The sequence below is a fragment of the Vanellus vanellus genome (genome assembly GCF_965231255.1).
Source record: "Vanellus vanellus genome assembly, chromosome: 9".
In the NCBI taxonomy this organism is placed as follows: domain Eukaryota; kingdom Metazoa; phylum Chordata; class Aves; order Charadriiformes; family Charadriidae; genus Vanellus; species Vanellus vanellus.
The window spans coordinates 20,329,053-20,342,490 of NC_138914.1; the positions used below are offsets into that span (position 1 = coordinate 20,329,053).

General features: G+C 42.6%; 1 protein-coding gene across 1 annotated transcript in view; it reads left to right on the forward strand.

Annotated features, from left to right (window-relative positions):
- Positions 1-2,523: 2,523 nt before the first annotated feature.
- The window catches only part of DOCK3 (dedicator of cytokinesis 3), a gene marked incomplete at both ends in the record, with an annotated part of 218,058 nt that continues 207,143 nt past the window's right edge, over positions 2,524-13,438 (forward strand). Inside the window, 1 exon segment of the mRNA XM_082487547.1 lies at positions 2,524-2,560. Within this exon segment, the coding sequence (XP_082343673.1) occupies positions 2,524-2,560 (37 nt within the window).

Genomic DNA, 13,438 nt, shown 5'->3' on the forward strand with positions numbered 1-13,438 from the left:
ATATTTAAGGGGAAGATTCAACTCAGACACGGTTGTATTTTGGAAAAAAAGAAAAAAAAAAAAAACAACCAACCAAAAACTGCTGTGTTTTTTCTTAAGCAGGAAAAGTGTCTGTGTCACTACTGGTCAACTTGGCGGCCAGAAGAATCCATGAAGCGCTCAGGCTGCGGAATGAAGAGGCTGGAAGAATTAACCAATTCCTGTCCCTACAGAGGTTTCTGCTCCCAAAGTACTAGTGAGAGATGAAGAGGTATTTATTATTGATATACACATATATAAAAAAACCCACCCAATTTCTCAAACCCAGCAGCAGCCTATCTCCAACAGATGCAACTCAATGCCTTTGTCGGGTTTTGTCCCTTCGAAAAGCTATTTCTGCATGCTGTGGGAGTGCCTCGGGAAGGAAAGTAATGAAGCTATTGTAAATATATATGCCTAAACGTGAATATGAATTAAGGTGTGATTGAATTAAGTTGTTTTTTTCTAAATCGATAATGTACAAACATGCTTACTTATTGGCCGCTTTCTGTTTGCACTCTACACAGGAAAGCAAAACCCAACAGCCCAAAACCAAACAAAAAAGCAAACGGAAAGCTGTCCCCCTTCAGTGTTGAAACATAAATTGCACATGTTAAAAAAATAAATAATGAAGGTTTCCACAGCAACCTAAGTTCTGAAGTGCAAATTGATGACTTTCATTCTGTTTTATTATATAATGATAGAACAGATACTCTATAAAAAGTGTTGGGTATATCTGAAGTTATATTATTAAAAATTTTAGTGTAATCCTAAAACTTTACATCAAGTAAGTTATTTACAAAGGTTTCTGAAAATGCTGTTTAAAAGGCGTTGTTTTCTGCCACCAGCTTTGGGAAGGCTCTGACTGCAGAAAAGTTGCTCGTCTGGCACAGTATTTGCAGTGATCAAAATTTCAGTTACAGGAAAAGTTTTGAATTACACATTCCAGCTTTTAATTTGCTGCGAGGCATTCAGATTGAGGTTTTATGGAAAGAGTAGAAATGAAAGATGAACTCAACGGTGAAATCTAAAAAAGGTTTTAAATTTTGGATAAGTGTTCAATGCACAACCCGTACAAATTTTGCCAGCTCCTTAGAAGCTGTAGAAATTTGATTAAAAAAAAAAAAAAGAAATTAGACAAATTTTGATCTCACTAAGGGCCGGTGGTATCATCAGTTCGTGCTGACAGCATTTCCTCGTTCGCTTTCTGCTCAAACGCCAACCTTGAATGCTGCCGCTGTACACTTCGTAAAATCCCTTTTTTTTTAAAGCTAATAACTCATTAAACACTTTAAGTATGCTTACTTTAATTTGCACTTATTTAATTAATTTCCAGTTATTTAATCGGAAATAATTTGAAAAGGTTTCCACAATAGCAGCTTCCCACAGCGCTGGGTGTCACGGTTGGATGGGGTGGGCCGCAGGAGCATCACCTGGGTGCGCGGCAGCGGGACAGCTGCCGGTGAGGGTTAGAAAAAGGGAACAAATAAGACTATAAGACTTTTTTTTTTTTTTTTTCCCTTCACCTGGACCAAATTTGGGTTTTTCAAGTTTTTAAGAGCTGCTGCCGTGCCCCGGCGGGTCCCAGGGGTGCAGTACGGAGCAGCCGGTGTCCCCCGCCGCCGGCGGGGGTTACTGGGGGGTGTGGAGGGGGTCCCTCCACCCGCCCCCTCGGCCCGGACCGCCTTTTTCTGCTCTCTCGAAGGAATTTTAGCTGTATTTTCCCTTATTCGCAAGACGCGGCCGGGCCGGTAGAGCTCAGGTCCGTGCTCGGAGGGGCCTTCCGAGCCCGGGAGGGTGCGGGGCAGAGCGGGTTTTACCGGTGGCCCCGTTGTCCCGGCGGAGGGGGAGGGAGGGGGGCGCGCAGCCTTTCCGCGCTGTTTACCAACCGGCCACGCGCCGTCGCCCCCGCGCCTCGCGCCCGCGCGCGCCTCGTGCGGCCGCGCGGGGCGGTGTGGGGGGGTGGGGGTGGTGAGGGGCGGCGCGAGCTGCGCATGCGCGCCGGGCTCCGCCGGGAGAAGGCTGAGGGAGGGGGGTCGCGGCAGCCCGAGTCTTTCGTCGGTGGCGACAGGAGCGGCGGCGGCGAGGAGGAGGAGGCGGAGGAGGCGGCGGCTGGGGGTCGTCGAGCTCCACGGGGCCCGGGAGCCTGCTGGGGCGGCGGGGCCGCGCTAGGAGAGGCGCTGGGCCGGCGGCGAGCGCCCGCCAGACGCTGAGGGGAGCGGCGGCTGTTGCTGCCCGGGCGGGCGGGGGGCGACCTTCCCCCGCCCCCCCCCCCCCCCCCCTTCCTCCCCTCAGCTGAGGCGAAGGGACCCTCAGCGCAGTCCCGGCCGGAGCGTGAGGCGGGGGCGGCCGGTGCGGCGGCCGCGGAGCATCGCCCCCGCTGAGGGGGAAGGCGGGGTGGGGGGGCGGGAAGGAGGAGAAGCCGCCCCCGCTCCATGAGCGGCGCTCGTCCGCCTCGCTTTGCCCAGGCGATCAGCGGCCGCGGCCGGCTGCCGCCGCACCAGCATGTGGAGTCCGACCGAGGAGGAGAAATACGGCGTGGGTAGGTGCTGCCATATCCCCCTCCCAACCCTCTCCCCCCCGATCCCCCGCCGCCACCCCCTCACCGCGACTCTCCGCAGCCGCCGGACCTGGGGGCTGCCTCAACCTTCCCCCCCCCCCCCCCCCCGCCTTCCCTCAGCCGCCGGTGCCTCGGCGGGGGCGGCGATGGTCGCCTCCGCTGCCCGGTAGGTAGAGAGCGGGGAGGGATAGCGGGACGAGGGGGGATGGCAGGCGCTGCCCCCCTCCCCGCGGGGCTGTGGGAGGCTGACGGCGGGAGAGAGCGGTGTCCGCATCGCCTGGCTCCCAGCGAGTGTGTCTGCGTGTGCTTTGATGCGGGTCATTTCCCTGAGTTTTTCCGCGGCGAAGCAGCAGGCGGCAAGGGGGAGAAAAATTAAAAAAGAAGAAGAAGGAAAAAAAAAAAAGTAGAGTTTCGGGGCCCGCGCTCGGGTCCTGATTGCACAAATAATCAGAAAACGAGTGGCTGAGCCGTTAATCTACTTAAGCGCGCGACTCCTTTTTCTCCCCGTTTTAATCGGTGGTTTGTGGCGATGTTGTTTATGTGGAGTTCGGGGAAGGGGAAGGCTGGCGGGGGGTGTCATTAGGGGGCGTCGGCGATGCACCTGCGGCGCGGCCTGGGCAGGCGGCGGGGGCTGCGCGTCCGCGCAGGGCGAACGGGGGGGACGGGGTTTGGTGGACTGCAGGGGCTTCTCCTGCTCCTGATGTCGGGCTACAGGGTCCGTGGTGCATTGCGCTCGTCGGAAACGTGTTTCTGTAAACGCGTAGTATTGCTGGTTTTCGTTGTTTATGGGAAATCGGGCTTCGCCGTCGGCGTGAATCTTTTTTGCTCCGAGAGAGGTGGCTTTGTTTTTTTTTCTGTTTTAGTTGTACAGTCGTTTCTTATAAGAGCAGAAATGTTATGCCTAATGAAAGGAAGACAGACTTTCTTTAACTTCACTTCTGTTTATTTTGATTTTTTATTTAAAAAAAAAATGTTGACATATATAATAATAAAAGTAGATAGTCTGCCCTGATTACTTACCTAAATGCTTCGTTAAATTTATAGTTATCAGTTGTTCATATTGATTTTTAAGTTCCACAATGTGTAGTGGTGATCAATTTCTGCAAATATTTGGGAGATATAAACAACACTTGCTACAAAATTGTGTTAACCTGTTCTGTTAAAGTGGGATTTTGACAGTTGAGCAATTAAAAGCCTCGATGCCACTAATATTTTCAGCACGTTTTGAGCGTGTAGTCAACAAACAACAAAATGTACCAGGACTTTCTGTTAATTTTTTGTCTTGTGCAACAAATATTTTGCCTAATACATTCCATGTATCTTCATAATAAATAGAAGAAGTAAGGGATTCACTTTTGTTTAAAAAAAATAATCAAATACAGTGTGTTAGATGAGAACCTCTAAGTGTAGGGTAGTATACACAAATGGCATCAAATAACACAAGAAAGTCGTTACTTGCAATACTGTTGCTGTGTTTGTCAGTCACTGGGAGTATATAAAGTTAACAAGCTTTGTTACATCTCAGCTGGATGTTCAGAGAATACCAAGTATCCAAATTTGGTCATACCTTAACCATTGGGAAAGACCGTCTCTGTTGTCCTAGTACTAAACTTGCTGATAGAATTGTAATAGATACTTCAGAAAGAAAAATATTAATTTTTCAAGTCTTGTTGATTTTCCTCTGTTTATGTAGTCATTTTTCTTTGCTGTGTTGCATGGTTTGATATTCAGAGTTTTGTTTGTGCTTGGCCCATGTTCTCAAATAAGAGAATATGTATGCTACCTTAATCAAAAAGTAGGTGAACTAGTTTGTTTTTATGCAGACGTATGGGAAGAAAAGATAGGAAATATCCATTCAGATTGTAAACAAGTCTAGAAGAGGAATCCAGAAGAGAGAGTAGTGAAAGAAAACAAGTGTTATTTCAATGACTATTCTGTAGTCTTAAGAATATTCCTGTGATGATGTCTTTTCTTTTTAAGACAACACACGTCAGTAGGTCTGAGATAATGGCTAAGTCTTAAGAATTTTGGTGATCTCTAGGCAAGTTGTTGTTTTTTTTTTTTTTTTTAGTGTTGGGTAGCTTTAATTACTTTTCATGTAATTGGAATTGGTTGATAACCCTCCAGAGGGGGAGAATAGGTGAAAAATGCTGCTTATGTCTGATGTTTAGCTACTATAAGTAGGGAGAGGAGTACTACTTTTTCAGAAGTAGATCTGTCATTGCTTGCTGCAATGGTCATTTCTGTGTATTTTGGAGAAACCAGCCTATAGAACGTGTAGACCTAAGGTTTTACTGTTTGGAGGTGCGCTAGCAATAAAAGGAATTTTTTTTTTCCTGGTGCAAAAATAATTTTCTTGGCATGAGTTGCTGGTATGAGGTTATGCCTTGGACTTCAGTAGTTTGTTTTGTTTTTATTTTGACCACTGTCTATCAAAAAAAAACCCAACCCTGTGTGTTTTCTCTATGCTCTTGTTAAACCATGAAAAGTTTTTGGTGTGCCTTTGGATTAAGGGATTAGACTTTATGTCCCTGACAATGTAAGTTGGGTGGGAAAAAATACAGTTATTTCTGCAACTGGAATACCACAAAGAGCTTTCTGGTGAAATAGAAAGGTATGTCTGGGCACTCAGGCCCTGTACGTACCTGTTCATGTGTACCAAGGAAAGTGAAAGTACCATATAAAGTAGTTAATTCTGATGCTGTTCTCTTGGTTGAAAGTAAATTGTGATTTGTGTCATCATCTTATCTAGGTAGTTGGCTCAGAGATGATAATTTTTAGAAACTGTTCCTGCAGAAGGACACCACGTTCCCTATCTCAACGTGTTGGGTATAGAAGGGCTTTGTATTCTGCATTGGCTTTCAAAGAGTTTAAGGCAAAGACGTTTATTATGTGCTTGCTGGAGCCCCTTTGCAGATGCCCCTTTAGAGCTACATAGACTCCTGACTGCAAGTGAACATGTTAAATTTACTGATGTGAATGTCAATAGCTTTTTGGCAGTTCTGAAGTTCTCTTTGCCCATCTAGCTGCAATTAAAAGAAGTCTTCGGTGCTTACAGTTGTAGAACTCTTGTATTGCCCAACTCTCATACAAGCTATTGTATGCTTCTGCAACTGAGATTAAAAGATTGCTCAGGCTATTTCTACATAAATAATTAAATTAAACACTCCCCTAGCAACACTGAAGTTCTTCTTTGAGTGTATTTCTCAGCTGCTATAGCTACTACCTGGTAGCTGTTGTGAATAATTCCCTTCTGTTCTATTTAGTAATACTTATGTTCAGTGGCTCTAATCCTAACTATTCTTTTAGAGTCACTGTTGAAAAGCAAACAGTTTGTCCACAGATGCTTAAGATGACCAGTTATGAAAACAATTAGTGAAGTTTCTAAACCGATTATTGAAGCTGACTAGCTCTCTAGCATTTTAATATTTTTAAAAGTCTCTGTCTCTAAGAAAATATTTATTAAAGTGATATGATTAGTTACATTAGTCTTCTAAAGCAAGTATTAAATAATAATGAATTAAAAAGCTAAGCAGAGAGAACTCTTTAGTAAGTAACTGTTAATTAAAATTTGGCAAATGTGTGAGAGCTGATTATGTATTTCATTAGGCTGTCAGTTTCTGCTGCTTTATTTTTGTGCAAGGAGTACATTTAGGTGGTTCTCAAAGTTGGTTTGGGTTTGTTTTTTTTTTTTAATGTAGTTAATCCTGTACTTTGTATGGCTGACTGTATTAAATATGTATTTATTAAATCATGGAGAAGAAGGAAATGCTGCCTGCATAAACAGCATCTGTTCTTAGTTTATTCAAAGAATTAGTGTTAAAATCTGTTAATTGTTTTATTTAAAATTAATTTTTATCTTTATTTTCCCCACTTAATTGGTAACAATGAAAAGTAAATCCATGAACACAAGTACATATAACTAATATTTCCCTTGCTCCTGCTAAGAAAGGATGGAACATCATGATGTCCTAGTTACAGTTCTGTACTGCAGCTTCTGCTTTTTGATCAGTGTCTTGATTTTTGGTTTTGGGTTGGTTTTTTTTTTTTTGGTTGGTCTTCCCTCCCTCGCCCCCCCCCCAGTCACTTGCACATTTCACAGTTCCTATTTGTGTTTGGAAAAAACAGGACTGCAAAAATTACAGAAAGTCTGCCTTCCTTCAGCAAGCCTCTTGGTATGCTGGTCTGTTCTTACCTGTTTACATACAAGACAGCTATTAAATCAAGGAATGCCTCTGAAGCAGTCTGTTACAAGTTTAAAATTAAAAGTTTCAGAGAGATAGAAAGAAGTCCCTCCTCCAAATTAGGGAAGAGTCTATCTTTGGTAATCTGGGAAGCAAAATCAATCATTGCAACTGGGTTCTGTGTTATGGGACATATATTGTATTTCATCTTTTCTTTCATACCCTGTTGCCAGAAACTGTAATTGTCTGGCAGCAGGAGGGATGTGACTAAGGATATTTTTCAGTGATCTGTCTTGGAACCAAAGCTATATGGAGGGATGTACGTCTAAACCTTCTGTGCAACGCTGTTGTGGGAGCTGGTGGTAATTGGAGGATTTGCTCCTTAGTCAGGAAAACTAGATAATCTGTGGATGGGAGTAATTTTTAGTTCCATTCATTATTTTTGTCCTTAAGGGCCTTTTTTTACACTTAGGACTTAAGAATCAACAAAGGAATTTTTCAGTCAGGGGTCGTAAAGGAAATGTATATGCATTATTTGACTGAATGGGAAATGAATTGCACCTTGAAATGCCTCTGGAAAAGAGCAGCTCCTGAGATGCACCTGATTGGAGACCTTCAGTATAGACAGGAAAATTTAGTGACGTGTCATATAACATAGCGGGCAATTTTAGTTTCACTCTAGTGTAACTACATTTCTACTGCTGCTGAGATAACTTGGCGAGTAAATACACTGTTTTGCGGGAAGAGATTAATGTATTTTGGCTCACTTATCCTGGAAAAGACTAGTCAAAAGACATTGTGGTTACTCTTGTGAATACTTGGTCTGCAGAGCTGGCTGAGAATTAATCTATAAGATATTACTAGTTCGAGATCATCTAAATAGCAGTTGTCCACAAATACATTTACAGTAGAAATTAGTCAAAACTTTCTAAATAAAGGAGGAGTGAAGCTGAGAAAGTTTTTTCAAATTGCTCGCAAAGGCAAGGAATCAGATGTGTATGTTTAGCAGTTTGTGGCATGGTTTGTATGGGAATGTAGGCGTGATCTTAGAGTAAGAAGTGATAGTATTGCAATATGGAGTTTAACTTTTGATGCTTTGATGGTTTTGAGAGCAATTTTCTCCATTTATTCATAGTTTCGCCATATTACATATTCAGTTAAGACCTTCAGGACTTTAGCTGCTTCCCAGTAGGGTGGGGACAAAAGTGCTTCCTCTCTGACCTCATCCACAGTGCAGAATGGATTTTTATATTTAGACTGATTTCCTATGGGTGGAAATCTTTAAGTGTTCAGGCTTTCTGTCCTCACCTAGCAATACCTCTCATCCAGTAATGAGCAACATTTTATGATGAGAGTTGGCAGTCTTGGGCATACATTTCCAGATTTAATGAAAATTGATGTCTGGGTGGGGAAGAAAGAACTTGCTAGTGTTCCTGTGGCTAGAAGTGCAGGTAAGCAGCTACTGACTTGCTGAAAAGATTGGATAATAAGGTTCCGTCAGGACTTTTCCTAATACAACTTTTTTGATTGCTTGCTGGAGATCGTGACAGGGAAGCTGTTAATGTGAGCATGGGAGTTGAACTTGAGGGTGCTTTGTGGACAGGAGTGCTCAGGAACAGGACTGGGGATAGCGGAAGATTAAAAGTCCGATGGTACTGCATTCGGTTCGTCATGGGACTGTTGGTGAAACAGGTGATGGGAACGTGAATATCTATTGGTAGGAAAGTAGGATTTTCGTGTTTATTGAAGGGACAAGTCATTTTGCTTTATTTTTGAATGCAGCAGGTACCGATGACAATTAAAAATGGGGTATATGACAACATATGCCCTCAATGCTCCAAGTTCTTGAAAAATTTGGGTAATTTTTTTTTGTGTTTCTTATTTGTATGCTTTGGGTTTAAATTCACTGTCAAGCTGGTAGGACGGGAAGGGAGACTCTTCAGAGTGAAATTAGTGGGGAAATTCGAAGTTGTTTCTCTTGAACAATTTAAAGCATAGGAAGTTTGTGTGAGAGTATGTGGTGATGGTGCAGGTCATGGTTTGCAGTTGGAGGAAGAAGGGAAAAATTGGTATTTTTATTAACCCTTCTGAAGGTAGCTTTCTTAAGTTACAGCCAGTGGTATAGCTTAGCTGGACTTGAGTCTCACTATCTTGCAAAGCTTTTCTTTTTAGCAATTCTGTACTTAAAAAGTCAGAGTCCAATATAAACATCAGGGAAACATGTAAGAACTGTTACCAGAACTTGTGATCTAGAAAATTCTCTACCACATATTTGTTGGCATTTAAAAGCCCACAAAAAGGGGATATGTGGGAATGAGGATGAGTTCTTTGTCTTCATATGCACAATGACATGTAGATACACAAGCTTTTCTGATTAATATGTTAATTATTTGGAATGCAGTTCTTATATGGAAGAGCTGTAAATGCCTGATGACCTCCAACAACTAGTGTTATCAGTGGCCATGCATATTTGTCAATTTGTTCTTTTGAGAAATGGGAGCTCTTTTTAGATGTGGATGTGAAAACACTGACCAAAGAATGGAAAAATCTTTGGAAGATTATTCAGCTGTAAACAAACCTGATACAACTTCTCCTGCTTCAGAGAAATTTTTGTTAATTTGTATGGTGAATTAAGTTTATTGTGTTCTTTTTCTCAGCATCTTCACTGAGGAAGAGGCTAAAGGAAGCATACAGTAGGATCTTGGGTTGCAATTGACAGCAATCTTTCCACTGATTGTTTTTAAGTTATGAATCAGCCTTAATATCACTACATTTTACTCATTGTTCTGTTTCAAAATCTGTATGCTCACTGAACCTCAAGGTAAAGAGATGAAAAATCTCACTCAGGTGACTTATGTTAAAATGAAACCCCCATTCAGGTTTTCGCGTGTCAAAATGAACTTTATGATCTCTTCTGAGATCCTGAAAGCACCTCTTAAATTTTTTTTAGCTGTAATTCCTTCCTCTTAGACATATTTTAGTGTTTGTTTAAACGAGTCTTTGCTGAAAACTTACTGAAGGTGTAAGACTGGTAACTGGGTGTGAGCAGACTCAGTGCTTTCCAGTATAGTTGTGAGGTGATTACTTATTACAAGGATAAGAATTCCCTCTTGTCCCACTTCAGCATTTCACTGCGTTTTCTTTTCTTGAGTCTTTCTGGATATTAAGCCTTAAGAAAAGCTTATGACAAGTGGTGCCAGCTAACTCTTTGTGATTAAAAGCAGGTCATTCTGCTTTCAGAGGTACACTGATAACACTAACTCTCTGAAATAAAAATAAAGGTTTGTCTAGATGCAACAGTATAAGGAAGCTTATGCACTAAACACTTTTAGTGTTGGCAGTAGGTAGTTCATGGAGTGGTGAATTATTGTATTTTCTTTGTTTTGAATATAAGTCTGTGAGCTACCCAGAACTCTGGAGTGTAGTTCAGTGTGCTTCGGCAGGTGGCTTACTGTTCTAGAAATGTCTGGTTTCTGTGTATTTGAACAGCAGGGGACTCTCTCTGCCCTCTAAATGTGTTTATGAACAAGATGTTTATGCCAACTGTTAATTTCGTATACCTGCCCTTTTAGTCTTCTGATCTTGATAAATGAAGCCTTGCGTACACGTCAGAGAAACCCAGAAGAACTGTTAAACAGAAGCCAAATGAAAGCAATATATAACTTTTTACAGGCCTGTCTGAGTACTGGCTTGCATACAGTCCTTTGTCTTGCTGGGGTGTGGGATCTACCCCAACAAATTGTAAAGGCAGCAGAAAACCTTTCGTAGGAGACTATTGCAGACAGTGTTAAATAGCCCCTGTAGGGAATGATAGGTATGTTTCCAGCAACTGGGCCTGAATCTGGGAGGGTAGGAGGAGATGTTTCTATTTTACCCATCTCTTTCTTTGTAGAGAAAAATGCCTGTGGAAGTGTCTGTGTAAAGTTGCTCATCACTAGGCACATGTTCTCATTTATGTAAGCTTATGTATGTATGGCTATATTATATACGTGGACAGAGAGTGTAGGCACAAGTGAGAAAGTGTCAGCCAGTGTGGGATAAATAATCAAAAAATAGATGAATTATTATAAAAGAAGGTAAAAGAAAACTTCTGTTCAGTAAGTTCAAAACTGTGATTTGAACTTTGATGTGTCTTTGTGTTTATTTCTCTCTCTAAATGCTCATGAGCTGAGCAAAGGGCAACTCAATCTTTGCTAAACCAAAGAGGCAGCAGTCTAGTTTCACTGCATTTAGTGAAGCAGGATCAACGTTTTTGTGAGATAATTTTGCCCTGACATCTTCTATTACATACTGTCTGAAACAGAGCTGCGTGCTACCTGTGTACCTGGCGTTGCATGAAGAGAGTGACAAGGTGAAGAACCTCTGTGTCTGTGTTTCTGATTAAATGTTATACTGAGTGGCCGTTCCTCTGGTAGTGGCTTGTTAGTATGGGAAGAGCTTGCCCGGGGCACAGAAAGACCAGCTCTGTGAGCTGATGTGCCTGGGCCTGCTGTCTGCTGACCACACAGCTCGGCATCCGCTTGGAACAGCTTGTGCTGCTGCTGTCAGTCCTACTCCCTCATCGCTCCGTCATGCGCAGGGTAATTTGCAGCTGTCCATTCTGCCCGCTTGCTGTTCTGTTTCAGCCTTTCTGAGTACGTTGGTCTGATCAGAATTATGAACGTAGTTGCTCTGCTGTGGGTTTTTTGGTTTGTTTTGAGTTGTTTTTTTCTGATTAGTATTTGGTTATCTATGTGGTCCAAGGGTTTTACACCAAGGAAGATTGCTTTTGAAGCTCTGGTCTTGCAGAAACAGCTGCTGTTTTGTCTCTGGGGAAGTGGAGGTAGAACATAAGCTTCTCTAACTTTCTTCATCGCAGCAAAGCCCTAAACTGGAACTTCTCATCTTGTTGTTCTTTTCCATTCTGGAGTGACTACATTTCAGGTTGCTGGTACAACACACTATTCTTCTTTTAATAATGAAGAGAAAAAGTTAATTATTTCAACCTGGGCAGAGGATGCAAGAAGATGAAAAGAGGATTTTCCCAATGTTTTAGATCATGTTGATAGCATTAAATAATGTATGTTTGCTTAAGTCAAGATTAGCAGCGGTAAAAAATTCTTTAGACTCATAAAAAAAGTATCTTCAGTTATGTCAGGCAAATATTTCTCTTTTTTTGGTATTTTATTAGCAAATAGTTAACCAAAAAGGTGAAAGTTCTTGCGTGTGGGTTGAAAGGTTTCTTAGCAGTCTTGTAAGCTATCTTCAGATGTCCACAAAAAATTCTTGTATGGCAGACAGTACAGGCTAAAATTCAGGGTTTTCTACTAAGATGCAGGAGCTGGTATACTAATAAATACACTTTGCTCTAGTCTCTCCTTCCTCCTCCTCATAGGAAATGTGCAAACTGACTGTAAATGCCCAGGTAATTTTAACATGTTATGAACTTATGTAGCAGTTAGATGGAAGGACTAAAAGCCTTGCGATCAGTGTAAAATGGGATAGGATGTAAAAGGCTGTGGGATGATACCTGTGTTTTTGCATGTGTGAATATGAATCAGTAGTGCTCTCTGGCTGCATAGCTAGTTGCACACCAGGCTGTGTTCCTGTATAGCCAGGATGGTGGTGGAAGTTGTCATTCCCCCTCTGGGGAATCACTCTGGGGGCTGCGTCTAGAGCACTGTATCTTGCAGTACGAGGGGTGAGGGTAGGAGATGGCTAGGAGGCTGGAGCACGTGATGAGAGAGGAGGGTCTGTGAGGTCTAGGCTGGTACAACCTGTAGAAGAGGAGGATAAGAAGGGGTCTAGTGTGTGGTTAGCTGATTTTTAGGGAGTTAAAGAGAAAACAGAACCAGGTGCTTTTCAGTGCAGTGAAAGGAGAAGGAGCAGTGGTGGCAAATTACAGTAAGGGACATTGATTTCCACAGTGCATATGGTAAAGCACTGGAGCAGGTTGCCTGGAGAGGTGATGCAATCTCCATCCTCCAGGATATTAAAAACTTGACTGATTTCTTATTTCGTTTCCTAGTGTTCAACAGTAAAGTGTAGCTGTTTCTGGCTTATATTTGCAGTCTGGAATGCAGCAGTGCAGAATGGCTCCATGTTCCTTTGTGCAGAGTGTGATATGGTCAGTGTTTTTCTCCTCTTTGCAGGTTAGGTATTGGAAAGAGGCAGAAGTATTTTGGAAACTGAAACAGCCTTCATCTCTGTTTAAAGAGGAGAAGAAGAAACTGCTGCATTTACTTCCTGCGTACAGGGCATGATGTATGGGTGAGGGACTTCTGTATGGCCAGAGTGGAAGTTGAATGAGCCAAGGGAATAGATTTACAGGAATGGCATGAGTAACAAGGATAGATGCCTCCAAAGCTAGAAGCTCAAAATTAGATCCTTAATGTAGCTAAGGTAGTGGACAGCAGTGTGGGGTTTTGCTCTGTTCCTTAATTCTACCTCATGTCACCAGGTTGTGCAAAACTGTTTTAGACAGCTCCTGATTTTTGAGCCTGATCTCTATTTTTATCTTGGAGGGTAGGGGAAGGATGCTAGCAATAATTCACTTTGCTAGTGAATGATCACCTTTCTTCTCAGGCATCTGTTTCTTTTTTTACATGAATATTTTCATAGTGATGGTATGACTCAGTAGAAAGAGGCGGTGTTGCTAGGCAGCAGTTTGAGCACTTTGCAGATGCCATGTGATGGC